We start from the raw sequence: 21,473 nt of genomic DNA on the forward strand, positions 1-21,473 counted from the left end.
CCATTACAGCGAACCATGAGCTGTGGTCCCCAGACTGTGCTTCAGGGAAATGGGGGAGAAATCAGAGATGGGACACTGGATATCTCCCTCAAGGTTTGATGTGTAGGTTTAATCTGTGGCCAAAAAAAAAAAAAATTGGAAAGTGTGAGATGAGCCGCCTTGCGGTTGGATTCAGGGCCTTCAAGTTCCTTTCTCTGAAAGGAAAGGAGCGGGAAAGAGGGGACCTTTGTAGGTATCCTTCTCCACTTGCCCCTCTCCAGGTCGTGATTGAGAAAGTAAGAATCCAGAACGTGGGGCGGGGGCTTAGGGAGAGAATACTGGACGACAGCTGTGTTCTCCGCAGTCTGAGCCTGGGGGATTTCTTTCCGAGTTCAGGGGGGCAGGTGAGGTCTTGCTTAGGGGCCATGACTGAAGGACTCCCCACCCGCAGCTCTCGGCATCTGGCCACTGCTGTGCTGGGAAGGCAGTCACTCCCCAAAGGGACAGGGGGGCAGCCTCAGTCCTGCGAGCCCACCTCAGGGCCTTGAGTCCTGTGTGACCGTGAACACGGCCCTGCCTCCTGCTTCTCCGGGCCTGTGCTTCCCCTCCGGCCAGGAATGGGCAGAAGTGGAGGAACAGAGAGTGCCTGTTTGCCCTTTGGCAGTGAAAGCGGCAAGTGCAGCATCTGTGCCCAGGATGGGCACTGCCCTGGGAGCGGGGGTAAGGCGGCCTCTCCTCTCCCCCGAGGCAGGCTGCAGGGCAGGGTCCTTCAGGTCCCAGCCAAGCTCTGTGGCAAGGTGGTGCCCTCCAGATGTTCCCACTGCCGTGGGTCCTGTGAGCCCCGGTCAGCACCAGAGGGGCCCCTTCTCTTGCCGCCCGGTCCACTCTCATCCTCAGCAGAGAGTTACAGTGGACTAAAGCCACTGCCTCCCCTCTTGGTTTGAAGGTGGCCCTGTGGGCATGTTCAAGGGCTTGCCACCGCTAGTAACCATGTCTCTGGGCTGTGTGAAGGGGGCAGATTGATGCCACCTGAGACCACCTGAGCTGGAGACCACCTGAGGGTCAGGTCCTCTCTGACACACACTCCTGCTCTCAGGAGGCCCAGCTTCTGCAGCGGATGCAGGTGATGGAGGCAGGGGGTCTGGGAATCGGTGACATAAGCTGCCCTTGACACCACCAGGGAGATGCTGCACTTAATTTCCTTAAAGCATCGGTCATCGGGTTGACCACTGTCCCCTGAGAGCATCCATCCCAGGCAGTGTCCAGGAGCACCACGCACCCCTTCCCCTGAAACCACGGGGCGACATCAGCCCTCTGCTCTTCCCTTCCCCAGCCCCACCCCAGCCAGTCGGCCCTGCTAGTCTCTGCCTCTCTGTTGCCTGTTACTTCTGAGCCAGCCTGCCTTAGAAGGAAGAGAGGCTTAGGGACCTACATTTTAGAAAGTGCATTTGAACCTGGGTTGACTCATCCAGGTGCCCCAAGCGTGGGTCCCAGGGTGAGTTCTTAGACACTCAGAGCCTGGGCTGGTCAAGGGTTACAGTGTGGACTGGTCAGTGGCCTCCAGGTCATGGTGAGTGTGAGCTGGCGATCAGGTTTCACTCAGGGAGAAGACGGAGAAGGTTCTAGACTCCCAGACTTTCTTGGGTGGTAGCCAGAGAGGCGTTTCGGCCCTCGAGCGTAGGGGTCTGTGGCTCAGCCCCAAGGGTCCTCGGCGACTGAGAGCGTGACCCTCTCAGGTACCGCCCCCGGGTGGGAGCCACCGGATGATCCAGACACGGGCTCCGAGTGTTCGCATCCAGAGGTCTCCCCGTCTCCACGCTTCGTGGCAGCGAAGACCCAGACGAACCAGTCGGGGAAAAAGGCTCCGGCCTCCGTGGTCCGATGCACCACCCTCTTACACCGCACCCCTCCAGCCACCCAAACCCAGACGTTCCGCACTCCAAACTCGGGATCTCCGGCAAGCAAGGCGACCGCAGGTACCAACGGCTTCTGTCCCCTTCACGCTCCCTCCGCTCCCCGCCCCTCTCCCCCCCCGCCACAGCAGTGCCCGCGGTCATTGTTCCCTTGCAAAAGCGACGGTAGAGGGCCCGTGGCTCTCTGGGACAGATCTGGGTCCCTGCTCTGCCTCCTGCTGGCTCTGTGATTCTAACGAGCCATCTAGCCTCTCTGAGTCTGGGTTTTCTTACCCTAAGTCAGAGGGTTGTCAAAGATGGTTTGCAAACTAATTTTTTTAAGCAGGAGAGTGTTTTTTCATAAGTCATGGCCTACGGGATTTTAAATTTGTTTTAATTATTTGCTAACCTTTGAACGTTAGATGTTCTTATGAAACTTGATTTCTCGCTGACGTGGAAAAGTCAGATCTGGCAGTCCTGGGCTCACTTTCCCGCAGGGCAGCCAGTTGCCTTGAGGCGGAGTCACAGAGCATGTGCTCTCCAGTTTTCCACAGTCCCCGCCGCTCCCTCCCGCCTCCCCAGCACAATGGCCACGTGGCAGGCGCCATTTCTCATTGTGATCACACTGTTGTCTGTCTCGCATCCAGCCCAGTTCATCCATTTACGTCACCTGCCTGGAACTTCTTGGCATGAGTTTGCACCTCCTCCCCCATCTTTCAGAAAACCCAGTCTAAAAACTCATTTCTACAAAGAGCTGCTCTGCATGAAGAAGAGTGGTTGACTGGGAGCTCTCTTCTCTTGGCCTCTCTCTACCGGGTACTATTCGTGAAACCCCTCTTTGAACCATGGCCTAACAGGAAACCTGCTAGACAGGAAACCTGTCTGAGTCTATGCAGGAAGGGCTCAGATTGCAGAAGGGTGAACAGGTAGTGAATGGCACACCCCAACCATTTCTTACCAGTCATCAGGGGAAACTGCTGAGACATACTGTGTGCTGAGAACCAGCTAATTGGGAATCCTGATTCATGCCTGGGTGGAAGGAGCCTTGGGCCACCTGCCTAGATATGTGGGATATAGGGATGGAGTGGTGACATAGTTCTTCTGGGACTACGGGCCCTTCAGGTGCCTTCAGGACGCCCAAAGTCACCCATGAAATGTACAAGCAAGTCAATGGAGAACTCACATAAGTCAGGAGGCTGGACCGGGACAGCCAAGGAATGAGCTGTGCTGCCTTATTCTGGTTCAGGAGCAAGGATGTGGTTCTTAAAAATGTTCATCTCCACATTGGCAGGTGGGTTCTTTACCACTAGCGCCACCTGGGGAGCTCCCTCCCAAATTTTGAAGCTATGCTTTTTGGGCTTCCTTGGTGGCTCAGAGGGTTAAAGCGTCTGCCTGCAATGCGGGATACCTGGGTTCGATCCCTGGGTTGGGAAGATCCCCTAGAGAAGGAAATGGCAACCCACTCCAGTATTCTTGCCTGGAAAATCCCATGGACGGAGAAGCCTGGTGGGCTACAGTCCACGGGGTCGCAAAGAATCGGACACGACTGAGCAACTTCAGTCATTGTGCTTACATCTCCCGAAAGGAGAGTAAGTAATCAGCCTTGAAGGTAACCGTTTTCAGGTACTGTGTAGAGAAGAGCTGGGGTTTGGCAACAGTAGTCATAAATGAGTTAAACAGGCTGGTCATCACAGACTTACTAGTGGTAGATACCAGCTCAACTAAGGATCATGGCTTTCATGTCTTGCTTTTACTCTTGACCTTGTGGCTGGGAGTTTCTGCAGTTTCTGCAGAGAACTGCCTATAGGGTTTGTGTGGTTTGCGGCAGCTCTTGGAACCCAGTGTCACCATGGAAGCTTTCAGCAAGCCATGGGGCTTGCCTCTAGCTGCCTTTATGTGACATATGAGACTCGCGGTGGGTGTCACACCTGGGTTACCAGCTGCACAGGACGTGAGCCGGAGCCGGCATGTTGAAGCTGGAAGTGGCCACTGCAACTCTCATGCTAGAACAGACAGGCAGCCCCTCCCATGCGTGTGTGTGTGCCTGCACGGGGATGTCCCCTGCAGAGCCACCCGGTGGTTTTCAGGCAGAGGTGCCGATAGCAGGAATAGCTGATCAAAATCTGCATTATCAGCTGAGCCATAGGAGATTGATTCTAATAGTTTGTAACCTCAGATGTGCTAAATTCTACCAATATATTGGTCAGGCTGCATGAAAATCCTCCACAGATGGGTAACCATTCCATGCGTACAAGAGAAGGTGGAGAAGGGAATCACTCCCCTGCCCTAGACCTTTTTAAAGAGGAAGGCTCTGTCCCGGGAATGAAATCTCCTTATTCTGCCATCTTCGGGGGTTAGGAACTTAGCCCCAGGAAATCGACAGCCTCTTTCTCTGGGTTTTCACCTGTAAAATGGGAGTGACAACGTGGATCTCACAGAGCTCTTGGAGGGTTAAGGGAGACCATGGATATAATGCACGTGGATCAGTGCCTGGCTCATAGCAGGTGCTTCATAAGTAAGAGTCCCTCCCCTTTGCCCTAGATAAAGAATTGAAGGGCTTTCTTTGCCAATTTACAGATGGTATCTTGAAGCGGGCAGGTGTGTAGTGCTCAGCCCAGGCATTTTACAGACACATTTGGAAGAGACAGTCTTGCCTGTGATGTCCTCGACAGCCTCTGCAAAAAGGAAGCTGCATCAGAGGGCATTGTCAGAGTCAGGCACAGGGGAATTGAGTGGGGCCTGTAGGAGCCATCTCTGGCTTTCTTTCCCATCACCCCAATGATTGTCTGGAACACTGGCCCCAGACAGTCTGAGCACTTGCCTTCCTGGTGTCGGGCGGCCTTGGGACAATGACACTTGCCAAAGTTGGTTCCCAGGATCACCATTTTTGAGAGACACTAAGAAATCTCATATTTTTACTTTTTTCCTTTTTTTTTTTTTTTTTTTGGCTGTAATGGGGTCTTAAGTTCCCTGACCAGGGAGAAGATCGTGTTTCCTGCATGAAGCTATAGCACTCTTAACAAATAGACCGACCAGTAAGGTCCCTCATATTTGAAATGGCTTCAGTTGTCAATTATGTTTGAGAAGGTTGGGTTAGAAAAAGCTAGACGGGTCTCTCTCTGGTCAAACTTCTCAGAGCCTTTGCTCTCCTCACCCAAGTTGTTGGTCAGATGCTTATCCCAAACTGACTTGTTCCCAGAAGCCTTTGTCTCTTGGCGCCTCCAGCATCCCCGATGAGCAGCTTGGAAAAGCCGTGGCCGGCTCAGATACCCTGTCTGAGTGCCTCGGCAGGTGGGGGATGGGTACCGAGTTGGTGTTTCCCACCTGGTTGGGCCCTGTCTCTGACTCCAGTATTTACAGGGAGTTATGGGAGCCACTCAGGAAGGCGCCCCTTGTCTGTGGGGACACCCCAGAAATCACTTGGGAAGCCAGTCCGTTTCCCTGAGTGAACCCTGACCAGACAGACCTCACCTGGTCGCTGGCCTCCCAGGGTTTGGAGCTACCCCGGCTCTGCCTGTCACGACTTCTCTGCCACCCAGGGGCCCCAGCAGCCATCGGGCCCTTCTGCTCTGCCCAAGCCACCACCAGAAAGCAGGCTGTCACCCTCCCTGCGCTCTGGTGGGTCCACATCACTTAGAAGGCACCTGTGACTCCCCAGGGGCCAGAGATGGGAGACCCTGGCCCGTTCGCCATCTGCTGCATCAGCTTTACCTCTTGTGTGTGCCCACATCCCACTCACACCCCACGGCGCCTGGACCTCCGCCCACGCTGGGCACTATTGGGGGATCTCCTGGGGTCCCAAGGCAGTGTCAGGCAATTCAGGTGAGCCTGAGAAGCTGGAAGTGTGTGGTTTGGGGTTCTGGAGCCCCTCACTGTGCTGGTTCCCAAGCATAAAGGGAACCACCCAGTCCAGGGGCAGGGGCAGGTCCCACGTCCCTGGCCTCCGAGCCCTCCCCCCTCTCTGGCGTGCCCTCTCTTTGGACCTGGTACTGACCAGTCACCGTGGTGGTTTTTTTTTTCTTGCTCTCTCCCCTCCCCCACCCAGCAGAAAGTGCTTTCAGTCGGCGGGTAGAAGGCAAAGCACAAAACCACTTTGAAGAGACGAATAGCAGTTCCCAAAACTCCAGCGGTGAGTTGGTGAGCGGTGTGCCCCGGGACCGCCGTCCTGTGCGTCTGGGGTCTTTGTGGTCTGTGCTGGGGGGAGGCTGGGGGCAGAGAATTAGAAGGCGGCCAGGGCCAGGTAGAAGCGGAGGGTCCCTTTCTTCCAGGCACGTCCCTCTAGGTCCCAGGAGCATCTTGGGGACTGTGGCTCCTCTTTATCTTGCCATGGAGAGAGAAAACTCCCCCGTGCCCACAGCCTGTGATACATTAAGTCGGATGGCCCTCTTTGAGCCATTGCTGGTGTTTATAGGGTGAACATTGCAGCCACTTTTTCCCCAGGAGAAGCAAAGCGGGTACAGGAGACAGAGCTGTGGCCCAAGAGCCAGAGGCCCCATGTTCTGGTCCCCCTTTGGACCTGGGAACATCCAGAGGTTCCCTTCTAGCCTTACCAGCCCAAGTAGGTTTGCTTGAGGTTCCGGGTGGTGTTTTGGCGCCCCCTGGTGGCTGCCTCTTGCCAGACCCTGACAGAGGCTTGGCACCTTAGAACTGAGCAGCCATAAGGCTGCTGCCCCCAGACAGACAGACAGACCGACCTGGGGCCAGCCTGGCGGAGCCCTGAGCCGTCACAATCAGCTTCTGTCCGAGAAAGGCACAGCAGGCTGGTCTGCACAGTGCCAGCCGAGGCAGAGCGTGAAAAGGATTCTGTTCTGATACTCCTTTACACGAAGGTAAGGCATCGCTCCCTTTCTTGCTCCAAGTTTTCACTCACCAGATTAGGTGTTGGCCAGTGCTCAGCGCCCTGCTGAGCCCTGGCTGGGTGTGGACGGATGATGAACGCGACTTGACCGTGAGTCAGGGGCTTTATGAAACACGCGGGGGCTCAGGCTTGCACGCGGAGTCTTCCTCACGGTGCCCAGAGCTGCAGCTGAGGCTTGACCCCAGCTCCACCATCGACAAGCTGGTGGCTTGGGCTCGCCTCTGAGTTTCTCCTCTGCTGCAGAGTGGAAGTGAAACACACGTCCCCGTGGTCGGGGATCATTCAGTCGGGGCCCTGCAGAAGAGAGACACATCCACATTGTATCCACACTGTTTGGGGGGGCGGGGTGGCGGGGTTAAGTTAACCAAGAGATTTCATGAGTCAGTGTCCGAGGCAGGCAGTGAAGTATGCCGTGGGAGCCCCGAGAATGTTGACATGGTCCTTTAAACTAGAGAGAACATCAGCTGTTCCAAACTGCTTCATCCTTTTGAAAACTGTAATGTCTCTCTGAAAGGTGGGCCTTAAAGAGACGGAGTGACTGGTCCAGACCTTGCAGGAATGAGCAGCAGAGCCGGGACCAAAACCCCGGTCTCCTGCAAGCCTTTGCTGTCAGCCAGCCAGGCGGCAGCCCCTGCCTCTCCTTCCATCAGAGTCCATGTTCAGAACTGGGACGGTGCGAGGCACCGCTCCTGCTGGCAGCCACCATTTATTGAGTGCTTACTGTGTGTCTGGCACCTGTTCAGAGCTGTATGTGTCTTACCTGTTTTCACCCTTGCCACACGGCCAGCGAGGGTCAGTGTTTCTGTTATCCCTGCTTTTCGGTTGAGGAAATCGAGGCTCAGGAGAGGTGGATTGTCGCCCCGGGCCCCTAGCTTGTAAGTGGTGGAGCCAGGATTCCCCGGGGTGGTCCGTCTGCCCCACTCTGCTGCCCACTGCCTGTAAGGCTCACCTGACGATACCAAGAGGCTTGGGGAGCTGCCAGCAGACAGAGGGCAGGATGGAGACACACGAAGGGAAAGCGCAGCGCTCCCTTGGCTGCCCTGGTGTTTGGTATCAAACGTGTCCACCCTGGGTGCCCAGACTTAGAAGCCGTCCCAGCTCCCTGTCCTGAGACGGGCAGCCACATGTGGGTACTTTCTCACGGTGTTCAGTGGGCTCGCTGTGTGAGAGCTGAGGGTGTCCTGGAAGGATGGCCCTGGCTGATCTCACCCTGCCCATGCCCAGCCCCACCCCAGACACCCCATGCCCAGTCCCACCCCAGACACCCGCCTCCCCCTTCTCTGAGAGCCCATCTGGCTCGCTGCTGCCCAAGAACAGAAATCATGACAGCCCCGAGCACCAGAACTGGAAGAGACTTAGCTAAACTGTTTCTCTTTTGCAGAAACTGCAAGTCCCCTGATTTCCAATCCTTTCCCTCTCCTACAGAGTAAGTGAGGGTCCCGTCGGGGGGCTGGAGAGGGCGAGACAGGGCAGGGAGTGAACTCAGGCCGCCACATACTCCGGACCCCTCCCAGGCAGACCCGGCAGCTGGTGGAGGCAGGGGGAGGCCCAGCCCAGGTGGGTGGAGGGGTGTGGACAGCCTGCAGCCCTGCAGAAACAGAGCCTCCCCTTCCTGCCCACGGGGCTGGCCTCACGACGCCGTTCCCGAGCCCCACCTCCGCCATCATCCTGCTCTTTTCCTTCCTCGTCTTTGGTGTCTTCTCTCTTCCTTCCGCATTCATGTGCCAGGCACGCAGAGATGGGAAGATAACAGGCCCTGCACACGAGCCCCTGTTTGTATACGCTCTCATAATTCCCACCCTCCCGTCCCCTCCGCGCCCCTTCCGCCTCATCCCTGCTCCTCTGGCCCTTCGCTGTTTCTCCGCTTCTCCCCTTTTCTCTCGTCCCTTCCTGCCTTCTCTGCCCTTCCCTCCGCGTCGCTCGTCTTGTCTTTGGTTCATTCATACCTTCATTCAGTCGTCCGCTCAGCAGACTGAGCCGTCTGTGTGCCTCCGCCAGCCGAGAGAGAGAGGTAGGCTGGGGAGCCGAGAAGATGCGGTCCATGCCCTGCGTCGTCCCCAACGCCCGAACAGTGCCCGGCACACAGTGAGCCCTCGATAAATGCCCCGTGGCTGCACTCGACGGCCTGTCACCGGCCACCTTCCCCTCTCCGTCGCTCCTTCCTCCCCAGCCTCTCCCTCGCTAGCTAGTGATGGGGAGCCCCGAGGGCACCGCCCCCTGCGTGTCTGGGTGCCCAGCTCCCAAGCGGCCCGCAGCGACCCAGCAGGAAGGCGTTGGGGTTTGTGCGGCCCTTCAAACGGCCGTTCTGTTTCTCCCCGCAGAGCCCTACACGTGCGGCGCCTGCGGGATCCAGTTCCAATTCTACAACAACCTGCTGGAGCACATGCAGTCCCATGCGGGTAAGGACCCTGCGGCAGGCGCCGGCCGGATGCTGCAGCCCCCTCCGATCCCTTTCCCCCGGATCCTGCAAGAGGCAGGGCCAGCCGGGGGCCACGCTCCCAGGAGACCGTCACAGGGGGCCTGGGAGCCCCGGTCAGTCTGTTGTAACCCAGGGTAGTGTGGAGCTGAAGAAGCTTCCAGAGGCTGTGGCTTCTGCCTGGAGCCTGGAGGCCACATAGGAGCTGAGCAGGACAGATGTTGAGGTGTGTGGTCTGAGGTCCAGGGGAGCGGAGGTGGGGAGGGCAGTGGAGAGGCTCAGCCCAGGGCAGCCTGGGGTGAACCCCGTGGCTTTCAGGGGAAAGCCCTGTCGCACGAAGCAGCTGCCATCAAATCTGAGGGTGCCTCAGTCTCTAGGAGGGCTGGTGGAAGCCCGGGTTTCTAGGCTCTGCCCTGAATTTCAGACTCCTGGGTCTAGGGTGGCGCCTGGACTTGCATTACTGGCAGGTCCTCATGCCACACACCCCCGGCTTGTCCAGGGGCCATGTTTTGAGAACCACTGCTATAGAGGTAAAGAATCTGCCTGCAATGCAGGAGCCTTAGGTTCAATCCCTGGGTCGGGAAGGTCCCCTGGAGAAGGAAACGGCAACTCTCTCCAATACTTCCTGTCTGAAGAATTCCGTGGACAGAGGAGCCTGGCAGGCTACAGTCCATGGGTTGCAAAGAGCTGATCAACTTTTACTTTCACTTCAGAGGCAAAGCTAGGAGTCTGCTGTCTGGACAACCTGTTTATCAGCTGTTTCTCCATCCGCCCAGCTTACAGTGTCAGCTCCCTCACTAGACCATCCAGCCTCCAATTTTAGGTTTTTATCATAGTAGCACTGATTTTTTTATGTAGGCAGGGAGACATTATTTGCCGTAGCAGGTAAATCCCAAATGCTCGGTGGTTTGACATAACCACTTAACATCTCAGCCAGAGCACAGCCTGATGCAGATGACCTTCCACGTGGCCACTCAGGGACCCAGACTCCTTCCTTCGTGTGTCTCCATCCTCCCCTGGGTCACAGAGTCCTCTTCCTCTGACTGGCGGGCAGAGAGAGGGGCACCCTTCTTTCTTTACCCTTTAGACCACAAATGACACACAGATGCTCCAGTTCCAGGGGAATTCTGGGAAGCACGCCCAGAGCCCTGCCCAGGGGCAGCCTGACACTCCGCGGAGGGAAGCGGGAATGTGAGGGAAGCAGCTCGCTGACCCCACCGCCCCTCCTCCAGGGTAACCCTCCGGAGGCACTGGAGGTGATGTGAGAAAAGCACTTGGTGGATCAGGACAGGCCACACAGAAGCTGACCAGGAAAAAGATAGGAGGTAGAGACGGAGTGTTTGTTAAGCTGCTGTTATTTCTCCTGTTACTGTTATTGTTATTGTCTCTCGCTTAGGGCTTCCCTAAGTGGGAAAGTGGGAAAAGAACCTGCTAGTGGTAAAGAACCCGCCAGAGACAGAGGAGACGCAAGTTCGATCCCTGGGTCGGGAAGATCCCATGGAGGAGGGCATGGCAACCCACTCCAGTATTCTTGCCTGGAAAATCCCTGTGGACAGAGGAGTCTAGTGGGCCACAGTCTGTAGGGTCACAAAGAGTCGGACACGACTGACGCGACTTACCACGCACGCTCATCTCTCTTAGGTTTATAAATCTTTCATATCATCTTCCAGGTTGGGCCTGACTAGCACAGTATTACAGGGCTAGATGTTCTTTAGACAGGTACTGTTCTGTTAGTGTTACCTCTCTTCATTTGTTCACTTACTCAGCATGTATCTGTTGGGTACCTGCTATACACTAGGTGCCAATTCATATGATTTTAGGTGGAGAGGGGAGATTATTTATTTGTAATGTACTCATTAAATCAGTGCAAAGCAGGATTGGCTTCCATGAGGTGTGAGTTCCAGTCCTCTCTAACCCATGGGTCTCCATACCACATACCGAGCAGGAAACCTTGTCCTACTCTCTGAGTCTCCATTTCTGAAACAAGGGCTCACAGATCTCAGCTGCCCTCTTCACACCAAGGTTCGTTCCATCTCCACGTGTCTCTCACCTCCAGCTTGCCTTTGCCATCAGCCATCCTGCAGCAGGGACGGCCTTCGGAGCGTTTAGACTTCACCCTGGGGAACCAGTGGCCAAAATTGGAAGGTTGCTGGGGACCCTTGCCTGAGCACAACACTTGGGTCCCTTGGGCCCGAGACCCCCATGACCCAGCCCCTGCTCACTCCCCGCCGAGGCCCTCTGCCCCCCTGCAACCCCTGGAATGTGCTTGGTCGCTCAGTCCTGTCTGACCCTTTGTGACCCTTTGGGTTATAGCCCACTAGGCTCCTCTGTCCATGAGCGGGCTGCCACTACGTCCTCCAGGGAATCGTCCCTAATCAGGGATTGAACCTGTGTCTCCTGCATCTCTTGCACTGCCGGCGGATTCTTTACCGCTGAGCCACGTGGGGAGCCCGCCACCTCTGGGAGCTGAGCTCTCATTAGGGAAGAGTCTGGGTGCCCGGGCTTCTCTGACCCTCAGGCAGTTGGGCGGAGGCCATTAACATGCAAATCAAGGATGTGCCTGTGGAGGCCCCGCCTCCCCCAGGCATCCCAACTGGTTTTCCCGAGAAGAGCTTTGGGCTGCTTTGTTCTGGTTCAGTGCCAGCAGAGAATGCCTCGCCGGCAATCCAGTGCAAAGCCAGGCTGAAGCCCAGCCAGGCTGAGTCAGGATTAAAGGATTGACTCCATAGAGAGAAATTAAGCGTCATGATCTGCGCAGTTCACAGGGCCGCTGATAAGGGGGATCAACCTCGAATAACACCAATCTCATTAAGAAGCTGCTGAATGGCACAGAGTAATTCCTGCTAATAAACTTCCTTTCTGTGCGGTACGGAAACCTGCCTGGTCCCTGGTGACAGTTTAGGAGCGGGTTTTGGCAGCAGTGATACTGAAGGTAGCTAACACTTAGTGAGCAATTACTGTGTGTCGGGCCTGGTTATAGCATCAAGGCTCCTCAATAAGCTGGCTGGCGTTATCATCCCCATTATACAGATGAGGAAACTGAGGCTCAGAAAATGCAATTGCTGGCCCAGAGTTGCACGGCTCGTGAAAAGTAATACCTAACATCGTTTGAGTTCTTACACATTAGCTCATTTGATCCTCAGAAATCCCTCTGAGTTAAGTGCTTGAATTAGCTATCCTTTATAGAAAATGGAAGCACATATTGTGGGCAGAAAAGCGTCAGTCAAAAAATATTTATCAGGGACTTTCTTGCCCAGCAGCCCAGTGGTTAAGAATCCACACTTCCACTTTGGGGGACGCAGGTTTGATCCCCAGTTTGGGAACTACAATCCCCCATGCCGCTCAGCACTGCAGAAAAAAAAAAAAGAAGCACAATTTATCAATAAGAAAATTGTTAGCCCTGTCCAACAGTTAATGATTTAAATAATGATTGCCATATTTAATAAACATAAGCTGTTCCCATAATGTTTTGCCTCCAGAATGCAATAGGTCATTCCTTCAACTGCTATCAGTAGGGGAGATGCTCTGATTTTTAAAATTTTTCCAAGTTGTAGTGCTATATTGCTTGTTTGTGTTTAGAGGTGTACATTATGCAGTTCATTTTGGTGTGCTATTTCTATGTTGTTTATTTTTTTTTGTTCTTTTCATAAAATGTGTGAATTATAAAATAAAATGACTTAAGTAACTTACCCAAGGCTCTGCAACCACTGAATCAGACTATAATTCTGACCCTCTCATGAACTCAACAGCCAGGTGCCCTTTTCAGCAGGGTGGTTGAGGTGGAGGATTAGGGATGGGGGAAGCATCTCGGAGGTCATCCCTTCTAGCCTCTTTTCAGCTAAGTGAGGCCTGGGGACTTTCCTAGGAGGCAAACATATTGGCAACTCAGAGTGGTAGGATGTGGGAATGGCCACACTGAACTTCTAGTCCCTTTGAGGGATTACCTAATCACCTTTCTGGGTGTCAGTCTTCTCATCTGTAAAGTGGGTTCATCACCATTCTCCACAGCCTGGGTGATGGTTCTGGAGATGATGCATGTAAAATATTGAGGACTGTGGCACATTCTAAAATAAGACCAAATAATACAAGTTTCTCCTTTTCCATCCACTGCTGGAAACAGCTGCTTTCTCCTTCCTGCAACTGATCCCTCCCTGGGAGACATTCTTTATTCCAGCTTTGCATCCAGTCCTTTGCAGACGTGTCTGTCTGTTCATGTGTGAACATGTGCATCTGTGATACATGGGAATAGCCACACTGAATAAACCTTGTTTCCAGCTCAAGCTATAAATCAGACCATTCACAGAGCATTTACTGAGTGCCTCACCCATTCAGCAGCATTATCTGTGAGATAAGGAGAAAAAAAGGTTTTTTTTTTAATCAACCATACTAGACATCGTTATCAAATTTGAGATTGAGTAATCCTGATTCCAAGGCTTGCATAAAGGCAGAGAATGAGGGAACCACCCTGCACCCATAATCTTACTACTCAAAGCTAACCACTATTCCTCTTTTAATGGTTTCTTTTCAGTCTATTTTAAAATCGTATTTATTTATAATTTACATAAATAAGATTCACCAGTTTTAAGAGTTCTGTTTGATAGGTCTTGATAAATGTATAGTCATTTAACCACCATCATAAGCACAATGTATAATGTTACCATTGACCCAAAAAGTCCCTTTCCCAGACGCCCATGCTGGCAACCACTGTCTGCTTTCTTTCCTTACAGTATCTGGAATTTTGTGTGCATGCGTTCATGCTAAGTTGCTTCAGCCGTGTCCGACTCTGTTCGACCCTATGGACTGTAGCCTACCAGGCTCCTGTGTCCATGGGGTTCTCCAAGCAAGAATACTGGAGTGGGTTGCCATTTCCTCTTCCAGGGGAATCTTCCTGACCCAGGGATTGAACCCGTGTCTCCTGAGTCTTCTACATTGGCAGACAGGTTCTTTACCACTAGTGCCATTTGGGAAGCCTGCAGTTTTGTATAAATAGATTATATATTTAGCCTCGTGTCTGACTTGGGTGTCTGACTTCTTTCACTTAGCATACTTTTGAGACTCATTCATATTCTATGATACTAGTCTTTTAATTTCTGAGTAGTATTTTATTGTCTGGATATACCACGGTTTGTTTACCCGTTCCCCCAACTGATGGACTTTTAGGCTGTCTCCAGTTTGGAGCTATTACGAATAAAGTTGCTGTGAATGTCCAAGTGCAAGTCCCTGTGGAGACATGTTTTTAACTACTACGTAGTTACCTAGGAGTGGAAATTCTGGGTCATAGAGTCAGGCTGCAGTTAACCTTTTGAAGAGCTTCCCCTGTTTACTAAAGTGTCTGCACCATTTTCACATTCCCACCAACAGTGTATGAGGGGTCCAACTTCTCCACATCCTTGATAACGCTTCTTACTATCTGACTGGTTATAGCCATTCTAATGCATTAAGTCAGGGTTCCCCAACCCCTAGCATCTCATGCCTGGTGATCTGAGGTGGAGCTGATATATGTAATAATAATAAGAGAAATAAAGTGCACAGTAAATGCAGTGTGCTTGAATCATCCTGAAACCGTGCCCCCGCCCCAGTCCGTGGAAAAATTGTCTTCTATGAAACTGATCCCCGGTGCCAAAAAGCTTGGGGACTGCTACATTAAGTGAGAGGTTTCCCCAGTGGCTCAGTCGTAAAGAATCCGCCTGCCATGCAGGAGCCAAAGGAGATGTGGGTTCAGTCCCTGGGTCGAGAAGATCCCCTGGAGGAGAGCATGGCGACCCATTCCAGTATTCTTGCCTGGAGAATCCCATAGACAGAGAATCCTGGCGGGCTACAATCCATAGGGTCACAAAGAGTCAGACATGACTGAAGCGACTTAACACACACACATTAACTGATACCTCATTGTTATTTTAATCTCTGTATTATTGTTGTTGTTCAGTTGCTCAGTCGTGTCTGACTCTTTGCAACTCCATGGACTGCAGCACACCAGACTTCCCTGCCATTCACCATCTCCCGGAGCTTGTTCAAACTCATGTGCATTGAATCGGTGATGCTATCCAACCATCTCATCCTCTGTGGTCTTCTCCTCCTCCTGTCTTCAATCTTTCCCAGCATTGGGGTCTTTTCTAATGAGTAGGCTCTTCACATCAGGTGGCCAAAGTGTTGGAACTTCCAAGGAATTGAAGCTTCCTCTTTCATTCTAGTCCTTCCATGAATATTCTGGATTGCTTTTCTTTAGGATTGACTAGTTTGAGCTCCTTGCAGTCCAGAAGACTCTCAAGAGTCTTCTCTAACACCACAGTTCAAAAGCACCAATTCTTTGGTGCTCAACCTTCTTTATGGTCCCACTCTCACATCCATACATGACTACTGGGAAAATTATAGCTTTGACTATAGGGATCTTTGGTGGCAAAGTAATGTCTCTGCTTTTTAATATGCTGTCTAGGTTTGTCATAGCTTTTCTTCCAAGGAGCAAGCATCTTTTAATTTCATGGCTACAGTTAGCATCTGCCATGATTTTGGAGCCCAAGAAAATAAAGTCTGTCACTGTTTCCATTGTTTCCCCATCTGTTTGCCTTGAAGTCATGGGACCAGATGCCATGATCTTCGTTTTTTGAATGTTGAAAAATTTTAAGCCAGCTTTTTCACTCTGCTCTTTTACCTTCATGAAGAGGCTCTTTAGTTCCTCTTCACTTTCTGCCATAAGGGTGGTGTCATCTGCATATCTGAGGTTATTGATATTTCTCCCTGCAATCTTGATTCCAGTTTGTGCTTCATTCAGCCCAGCATTTCACATGACATACTCTGCATATCAGTTAAGTAAGCAGGGTGACAGTATACAGACTTGGCATATTCCTTTCCCAATTTGGAACCAGTCTGTTGTTTCATGTCCAGTTCTAACTGTTGCTTCTTGACCTGCATATAGATTTCTCAGGAGGAAGATGAGGTGGTCTGGTATTCCCATCTGTTTAAGAATTTTCCACAGTTTGTTGTGATTCACACAGCTAAAGGATTTAGCATAGTGAATGAAGCAGAAGTAGATGTTTTTTGGAATTCTCTTTCTTTTTCTGTGATCCAACAGATGTTGGCAATTTGATCTCCGTTTCCTCTGCCTTTTTTTTTTTTTTTTCATTTTAACAGTTTTTAATGAAAGTTGTAGACAAGATGACTTTATTCCTGCATCTTCTCAATTGTTTCTTCCTTATATTTGCCCTTTTCCTTTCCTACTTGGCGAGATTTGGCTTTACGTTCGAGGATCTTTTTGTGGTCTTTGTCCAGTTTTAGTCTGGTGATAACCACCTTGCTGGGGTGAATGCCCACATGGACAGTTGTGCCATTGGCCTTCTCCCGCTGCACTCGTTCAATGTAGATGACGTATTTCTTCCTGTAAACCTGGACTACTTTGCCAATTTGCTGCCCTTTGTAGTGCCCTCGTACAACCTGAACTTCATCATCCTTTCGCATGGGCATGGATCGAACGTTGTACTTCTGTCTTAGCTCTTTAGAAAGAGGAGAAGACATAATTTTCCTGCGAATGTGGAAAGGCGCATTGAAATGCCTCTTTCGATTCTTGCTTCGGTCAGAAGTCACAAAGGGATTGAACTTCATTTTGGCCGCCGGCACTTCAGCGATGGCCACAGATGGGAAGAGATCTGCCTCTGCCTTTTCTAAATCCAGCTTGAACATCTGGAAGTTCTTGGTTCACATACTGTTGAAGCCTAGCTTGGAGAATTTTGAGCATTACTTTGCTAGCGCGTGAGATAAGTGCAACTGTGCGATAGTTTGAACATTCTTTGTCATGGCCTTTCTTTGGGATTGGAATGAAAACTGACCTTTTCCAGTCCTGTGGCCACTGCTGAGATTTCCAAATTTGCTGGCAAATAGAGTGCAGCAGTTTAACAACATCATGTTTTAGGATTTGAAATAGCTCAGCTGGAATTCCATCACCTCCACTAGCTCTGTTTGTAGTGATGCTTCCTAAGGCCCACCTGACTTCACACTCTAGGATGTCTGGCTCTAGGTCAGGGATCACACCATCTTGATCATCTGGGTCATGAAGATCCTTTTTGTACAGTTCTTCTGTGTATTCTTGCCACCTCTTCTTGGTATCTTCTGCTTCTGTTAGGTCCATACCATTTGTCCTTTATTGAGCCCATCTTTGCATAAAATGTTTCCTTGGTATCTCGAATTTTCTTGAAGAGATCTCTGATCTTTCCCATTCTGTTGTTTTCCTCTATTTCTTTGCATTGATCGCTGAAGAAGGCTTTCTTATCTCTCCTTGCTTTTCTTTGGAACTTTGCATTCAGATGGGTGTATCTTTCCTTTTCTGTGTATTCCTGATGGCAAATGATGTTTAACATTTTTTTATGTGCTTATTGGCCAGTTAAGTATCTCCTTTGGAGAAATGTTGGTTCAAATCCTTTGCCCATTTTTTAATTGGGTGTTTTGGGGGGGTTTATTGCTGAGTTGTAAGAGATCTTTTTATCTCTAGAGACATGAGGCCTCTATAGATAGATGATTTACAAATATCTTCTCCCATTCTGTAGGTTATCTTTTCACTTTATTGATGCTGTCCTTTGAAGCACAAACATTTTTGATGAAGACTTTTTCTCATTGTTTGTGCTTTTGATGTCATGTGTAAGAAATCATAGCCTGGTCGAGGGTCACAAAGACTTAACTCCTGTTTTCTTGTAAGAGTTTTCTAGTTTTAGCTCTTAGATTTAGGCGCATATTCCATTTTGTGTTAATTTTTGTATGTGGTGTGAGGTAGGGGTCAAACTTCATTCTTTTGCATGTGGGTATCCAGTTGTCACAACGCAATTTTTTGAAAAGACTATTTGTTTCCCTGTTGCATTGTCCTGGCACCCTTGTCAAAAATCAGTTGACTGAAAATTTGAGGGTTTATTTTTGGATTCTAAATTCTGTTTCATTGGTCTGTATGTCTATTTTTGTGCCAGTACCACACTGTCTGGATTACCATGGCTTTAAAATAGCTTTGAAATCAGGAAGTCTAAACTCTCCAGCTTTGTTCATTTTCAAGAGTGTTTGGCTCTTCTGCATAAACTTAAGGATCAACTTGTCAATACCTGCAAAAAAAGACAGCAAGACTTTTGATAGGGATTGGGTTGAATCTGGATCAATTTAGGGAATATTGCCATTTTAACAATATTCTCTTCTAATCTATGAAAATGGAATGCCTTTTCATTTATTTAAGCCTTCTTTGAATTTTTCAAACATATTTTTAGTTTTAAGTGTGCAGTCTTATACTTATTTTAGAATTTATTCCTAAGAATTTTAACTCTTTTAGAAGCTATTGTAAGTGGAATTATTTCCTTACTTTAATTTTTGGAGTGTCCATTGCTAACGTACAGAAGTATAATTTCTTTAATATATTGATCTTATATCTTGAAATCTTGCTGAACTTATTTACAAGGTCTGATAGTTGTGTGTGTATCTGTGTTCTCTGTAGGATTTTCTATATACACAATGATGTAGTCTGTAATCTATAAATAGAGATAATTTTACTTCTTCTGTTCATCTGGATTCCCTTTCTTTTTGTTTTTCTTTCTTTTTTTCTAATTGCCCTGACTGGAACCTCTCATGCATATTGAATAAAAGAGATAGAGTGTTCATTTTTACCTTGTTCCTGATCTTAAGAGGAAAATTTTTAATGTTTAACCATTAACTATAATGTTAGCAATGGGTTTTTCATAGATGCCCTTTATCAGGTTGAAAATTCCCTTCAATTCCTAGTTTGTTGAGTGTTTTTATCATGAAAGAGTTTTGAATTTTGTCATTTAATTTTTCAGCATCAATTAAAATGATCAGGGAGTTTTTGTCCTTTATTCTGTTAATATAGTATTGGTTTTTGTATGTTGAACCAACCTGTATTCTTGGAATAAATGCTGCTTGGTCATAGGATATAACCTGTTGTGTGTGTTGTTGGATTTGGTTAGCTGTACTTTATTGAGGATGTTTGTATCTATATTCAAAAGGCATAGTGGACTATAGTTTATTTTCTTGTGACTTATTAGTCTGGATTCGGTATCAGAATAATACCTGCCTCATAGAATAAATTGAGAAGTGTTCCCTCCTATTTTCAGAAGAATTTGTGAAAAGTTCTTTAACGTATGATAAAATTCATCAATGAGCCTAGGCTTTCCTTTGCTTTTCTTTTTTATGGTCTGTACTTTGATTACTAATTCAGTTTTTGTATAGATATATCCAGATTTTCTGCTGCTTAAATAAGTTTTCATAGTTTATGTTTTCTAGGAACTTGTCTATTTCATCCAGGTTGTCTAATTGGTTAGAATACTACTGTTCATAGTATTTCCTTATAAATAATCCTTTTTATTTCTATCAGATCAGTCAAGGGTTTTTTTTTAGATGTCCTTTATCAAGTTGAAAAAGTTTCTTTCTCTTCCTAGCTTGCTGAGATTTTGTATCATGGGTGGGTATTGGATTTTATCACATTTAAAGTGCATTTTATCTATGGAGATAAAATGATTTTTCTTATTTTTTTCCCCTCAGTATAGGAAATTACACTGATTGGTTTTCTTTTATTAACTATCCCGTTTCTGGAATTAACTTTGCTTATTCATGATGTGCTATTACTTTTATTTTTTATTTTATCCCACATGGCTTACAATTGAACCCAGGGCACAGCAGTGAAAGTTCTGAGTCCTAACTTCTGGACCACCGGGGAGCTCCCATGATGTGTTACAATTTTTATATATTGCTATATTTAATTTGCTAATATTTTGTTAAGCATTTTGTGTATATGTTGAGGGATATTGGTCTGTAGTTTCTTTCTTTTTTAAAAAAGAATATTTATTTATGTACTTATTTGGCAGCGCCTGGTCTTAGTTGAAGAAGCAAGCAGGATCTTCCAGCGGAATTTTGTAGTTGAGGTGTGCAAACTCTTAGTTGCAGCAAGTAGAATCTAGTTCCTTGACCAGAGATCGAACCTGGGGTCCCCCTGCACTGGGTGTGTGGAGTCTTAGCCACTGGACCACCAGGGACGTCCCTGGATTTTCTTTTCTTATAATTTTTTCTTTAGTTTTGGATCGAGATAATGACAGCCTTGTAAAATGAATTGGGAAATGCTCTTTCCTCTTCTGATTCTTGGGAGAATTTGTTTGGAATCCGTATTATTCCTTCCTTAAATATTTGGTGAAACGTTGCAGTCAACTCATGCAGGAGTTTTTGTTTGTGGGAAATTATGTGCGCTATGATCTGAATTTCTTAATAATTACAGAACTTGAAAGATTCAGGTTGCCTATTTCTTCTGAAGTGAACTTAGATACTTTATATTTTTAGGTTTTTTTTTTTTGGGCATCACTTAAATGGTTGAATTTATTGGCATAACATTGTTCATAATCATTTTTTAAAATATTTATTTATTTGGCTGCATCAGGTCTTAGTTGCAGTCCGTGGGCTTTCTAGTTGTGTGTAGTGTCCGGAGTGCTAGAGCTCAGTACTTACAGCATGCGGGGCTTCTCTAGGTGCAGTGCTTGAGCTTAGTTACCTAGCATTGCATGTGGTATCTTATTTCTCCGACCAGGGATCAAACCTGTGTCCCCTGCATTAGAAGGTGGATTCTTAACAACTGGCTCACCAGGGAAATCCCCATATTCATGTCCCCATTAATCCCTTTAATATGTTTAGCATCTGTAGTGATGTCCCCTTCTTTTATTCCTACTACTAGTAATTTGCATTCCTCTCTTTTGTTTTTTTAATCTTTCTTATTAGAGGATTATCAATTTTACTGATTTCTACCAAGAATTAGCTTTTAGTTTGATTTCTATTGTTTATCCATTTTCGGTTTCATTCATTTCTGCTTTTATCTGTATTATTTTCTTCTGTTTATGTTAGACTTAACTTACTCTTTAAACTTAGTCTTTAGATCCCTTAGTGTTGAAGCTTTGTGACACTGATTTTAAACCTTTATTCTTTTCTAATAAAACTTTTAATGTTATAAATAACATTCATTTAGATGTATCCACAAATTTTGAAATCTGAGATCTGTATGTTTTAGTATTTAGCTCAAAGCATTTTCTGACCTCCCTAATATTTCTCTGACCTCTGAGTTACTTACAGGTGTGATGTTTAATATTCAAATAGTTGAAATATTTCCAAATATCTTTTTGTTATTGATTTCTAATTTAGTTCAGTTATGGTCAGAGACTATACTTTATATGATTTCAGTATTTTTGTATTCTACCGCCTTTCTCTGGGAATCCAATTGTATGTATATTGGACTGCTTGATGTTGTCTGCTTTCTGCTCATTTGTATTCAATCTTTTTCTTTTCTCATGAGAGGAACAGTTACTGAGAGAAG

The 21,473-nt window shown here is 48.4% G+C and overlaps 2 protein-coding genes across 19 annotated transcripts in view; one reads left to right on the forward strand and one right to left on the reverse strand.

Moving 5' to 3' along the window:
* The window catches only part of ZNF618 (zinc finger protein 618), a 199,548-nt gene that overhangs the window by 164,708 nt on the left and 13,367 nt on the right, over positions 1-21,473 (forward strand). For 5 of the 18 annotated variants that reach the window (XM_043453030.1, XM_043453035.1, XM_043453032.1 and 2 more), the window contains 4 exons: positions 1,716-1,955; positions 5,917-6,000; positions 8,111-8,155; positions 9,051-9,128. The exons of 2 other annotated variants lie outside the window; for them this stretch is intronic. In XM_043453030.1, coding sequence (XP_043308965.1) covers positions 1,716-1,955; positions 5,917-6,000; positions 8,111-8,155; positions 9,051-9,128 — 447 coding nt within the window. The remainder of the gene's footprint in view (positions 1-1,715; positions 1,956-5,916; positions 6,001-8,110; positions 8,156-9,050; positions 9,129-21,473) is intronic. 11 more of the 18 variants (XM_043453033.1, XM_043453037.1, XM_043453034.1 and 8 more) reach the window with 7 other exon arrangements.
* On the reverse strand, positions 16,247-16,774 carry LOC122431700 (60S ribosomal protein L26-like). The gene has a single exon (XM_043453068.1). The coding sequence runs from the start codon at positions 16,739-16,741 to the stop codon at positions 16,304-16,306; it is 438 nt and encodes a 145-aa protein (XP_043309003.1). The 5' UTR covers positions 16,742-16,774; the 3' UTR covers positions 16,247-16,303.

This window comes from Cervus canadensis, chromosome 30, assembly GCF_019320065.1.
Source record: "Cervus canadensis isolate Bull #8, Minnesota chromosome 30, ASM1932006v1, whole genome shotgun sequence".
Lineage (NCBI taxonomy): Eukaryota > Metazoa > Chordata > Mammalia > Artiodactyla > Cervidae > Cervus > Cervus canadensis.

Excerpts from the sequence above, each read along its gene's own strand:
- LOC122431700 (XM_043453068.1), bottom strand. The coding sequence starts at position 16,741 with ATGAAGTTCAATCCCTTTGTGACTTCTGACCGAAGCAAGAATCGAAAG.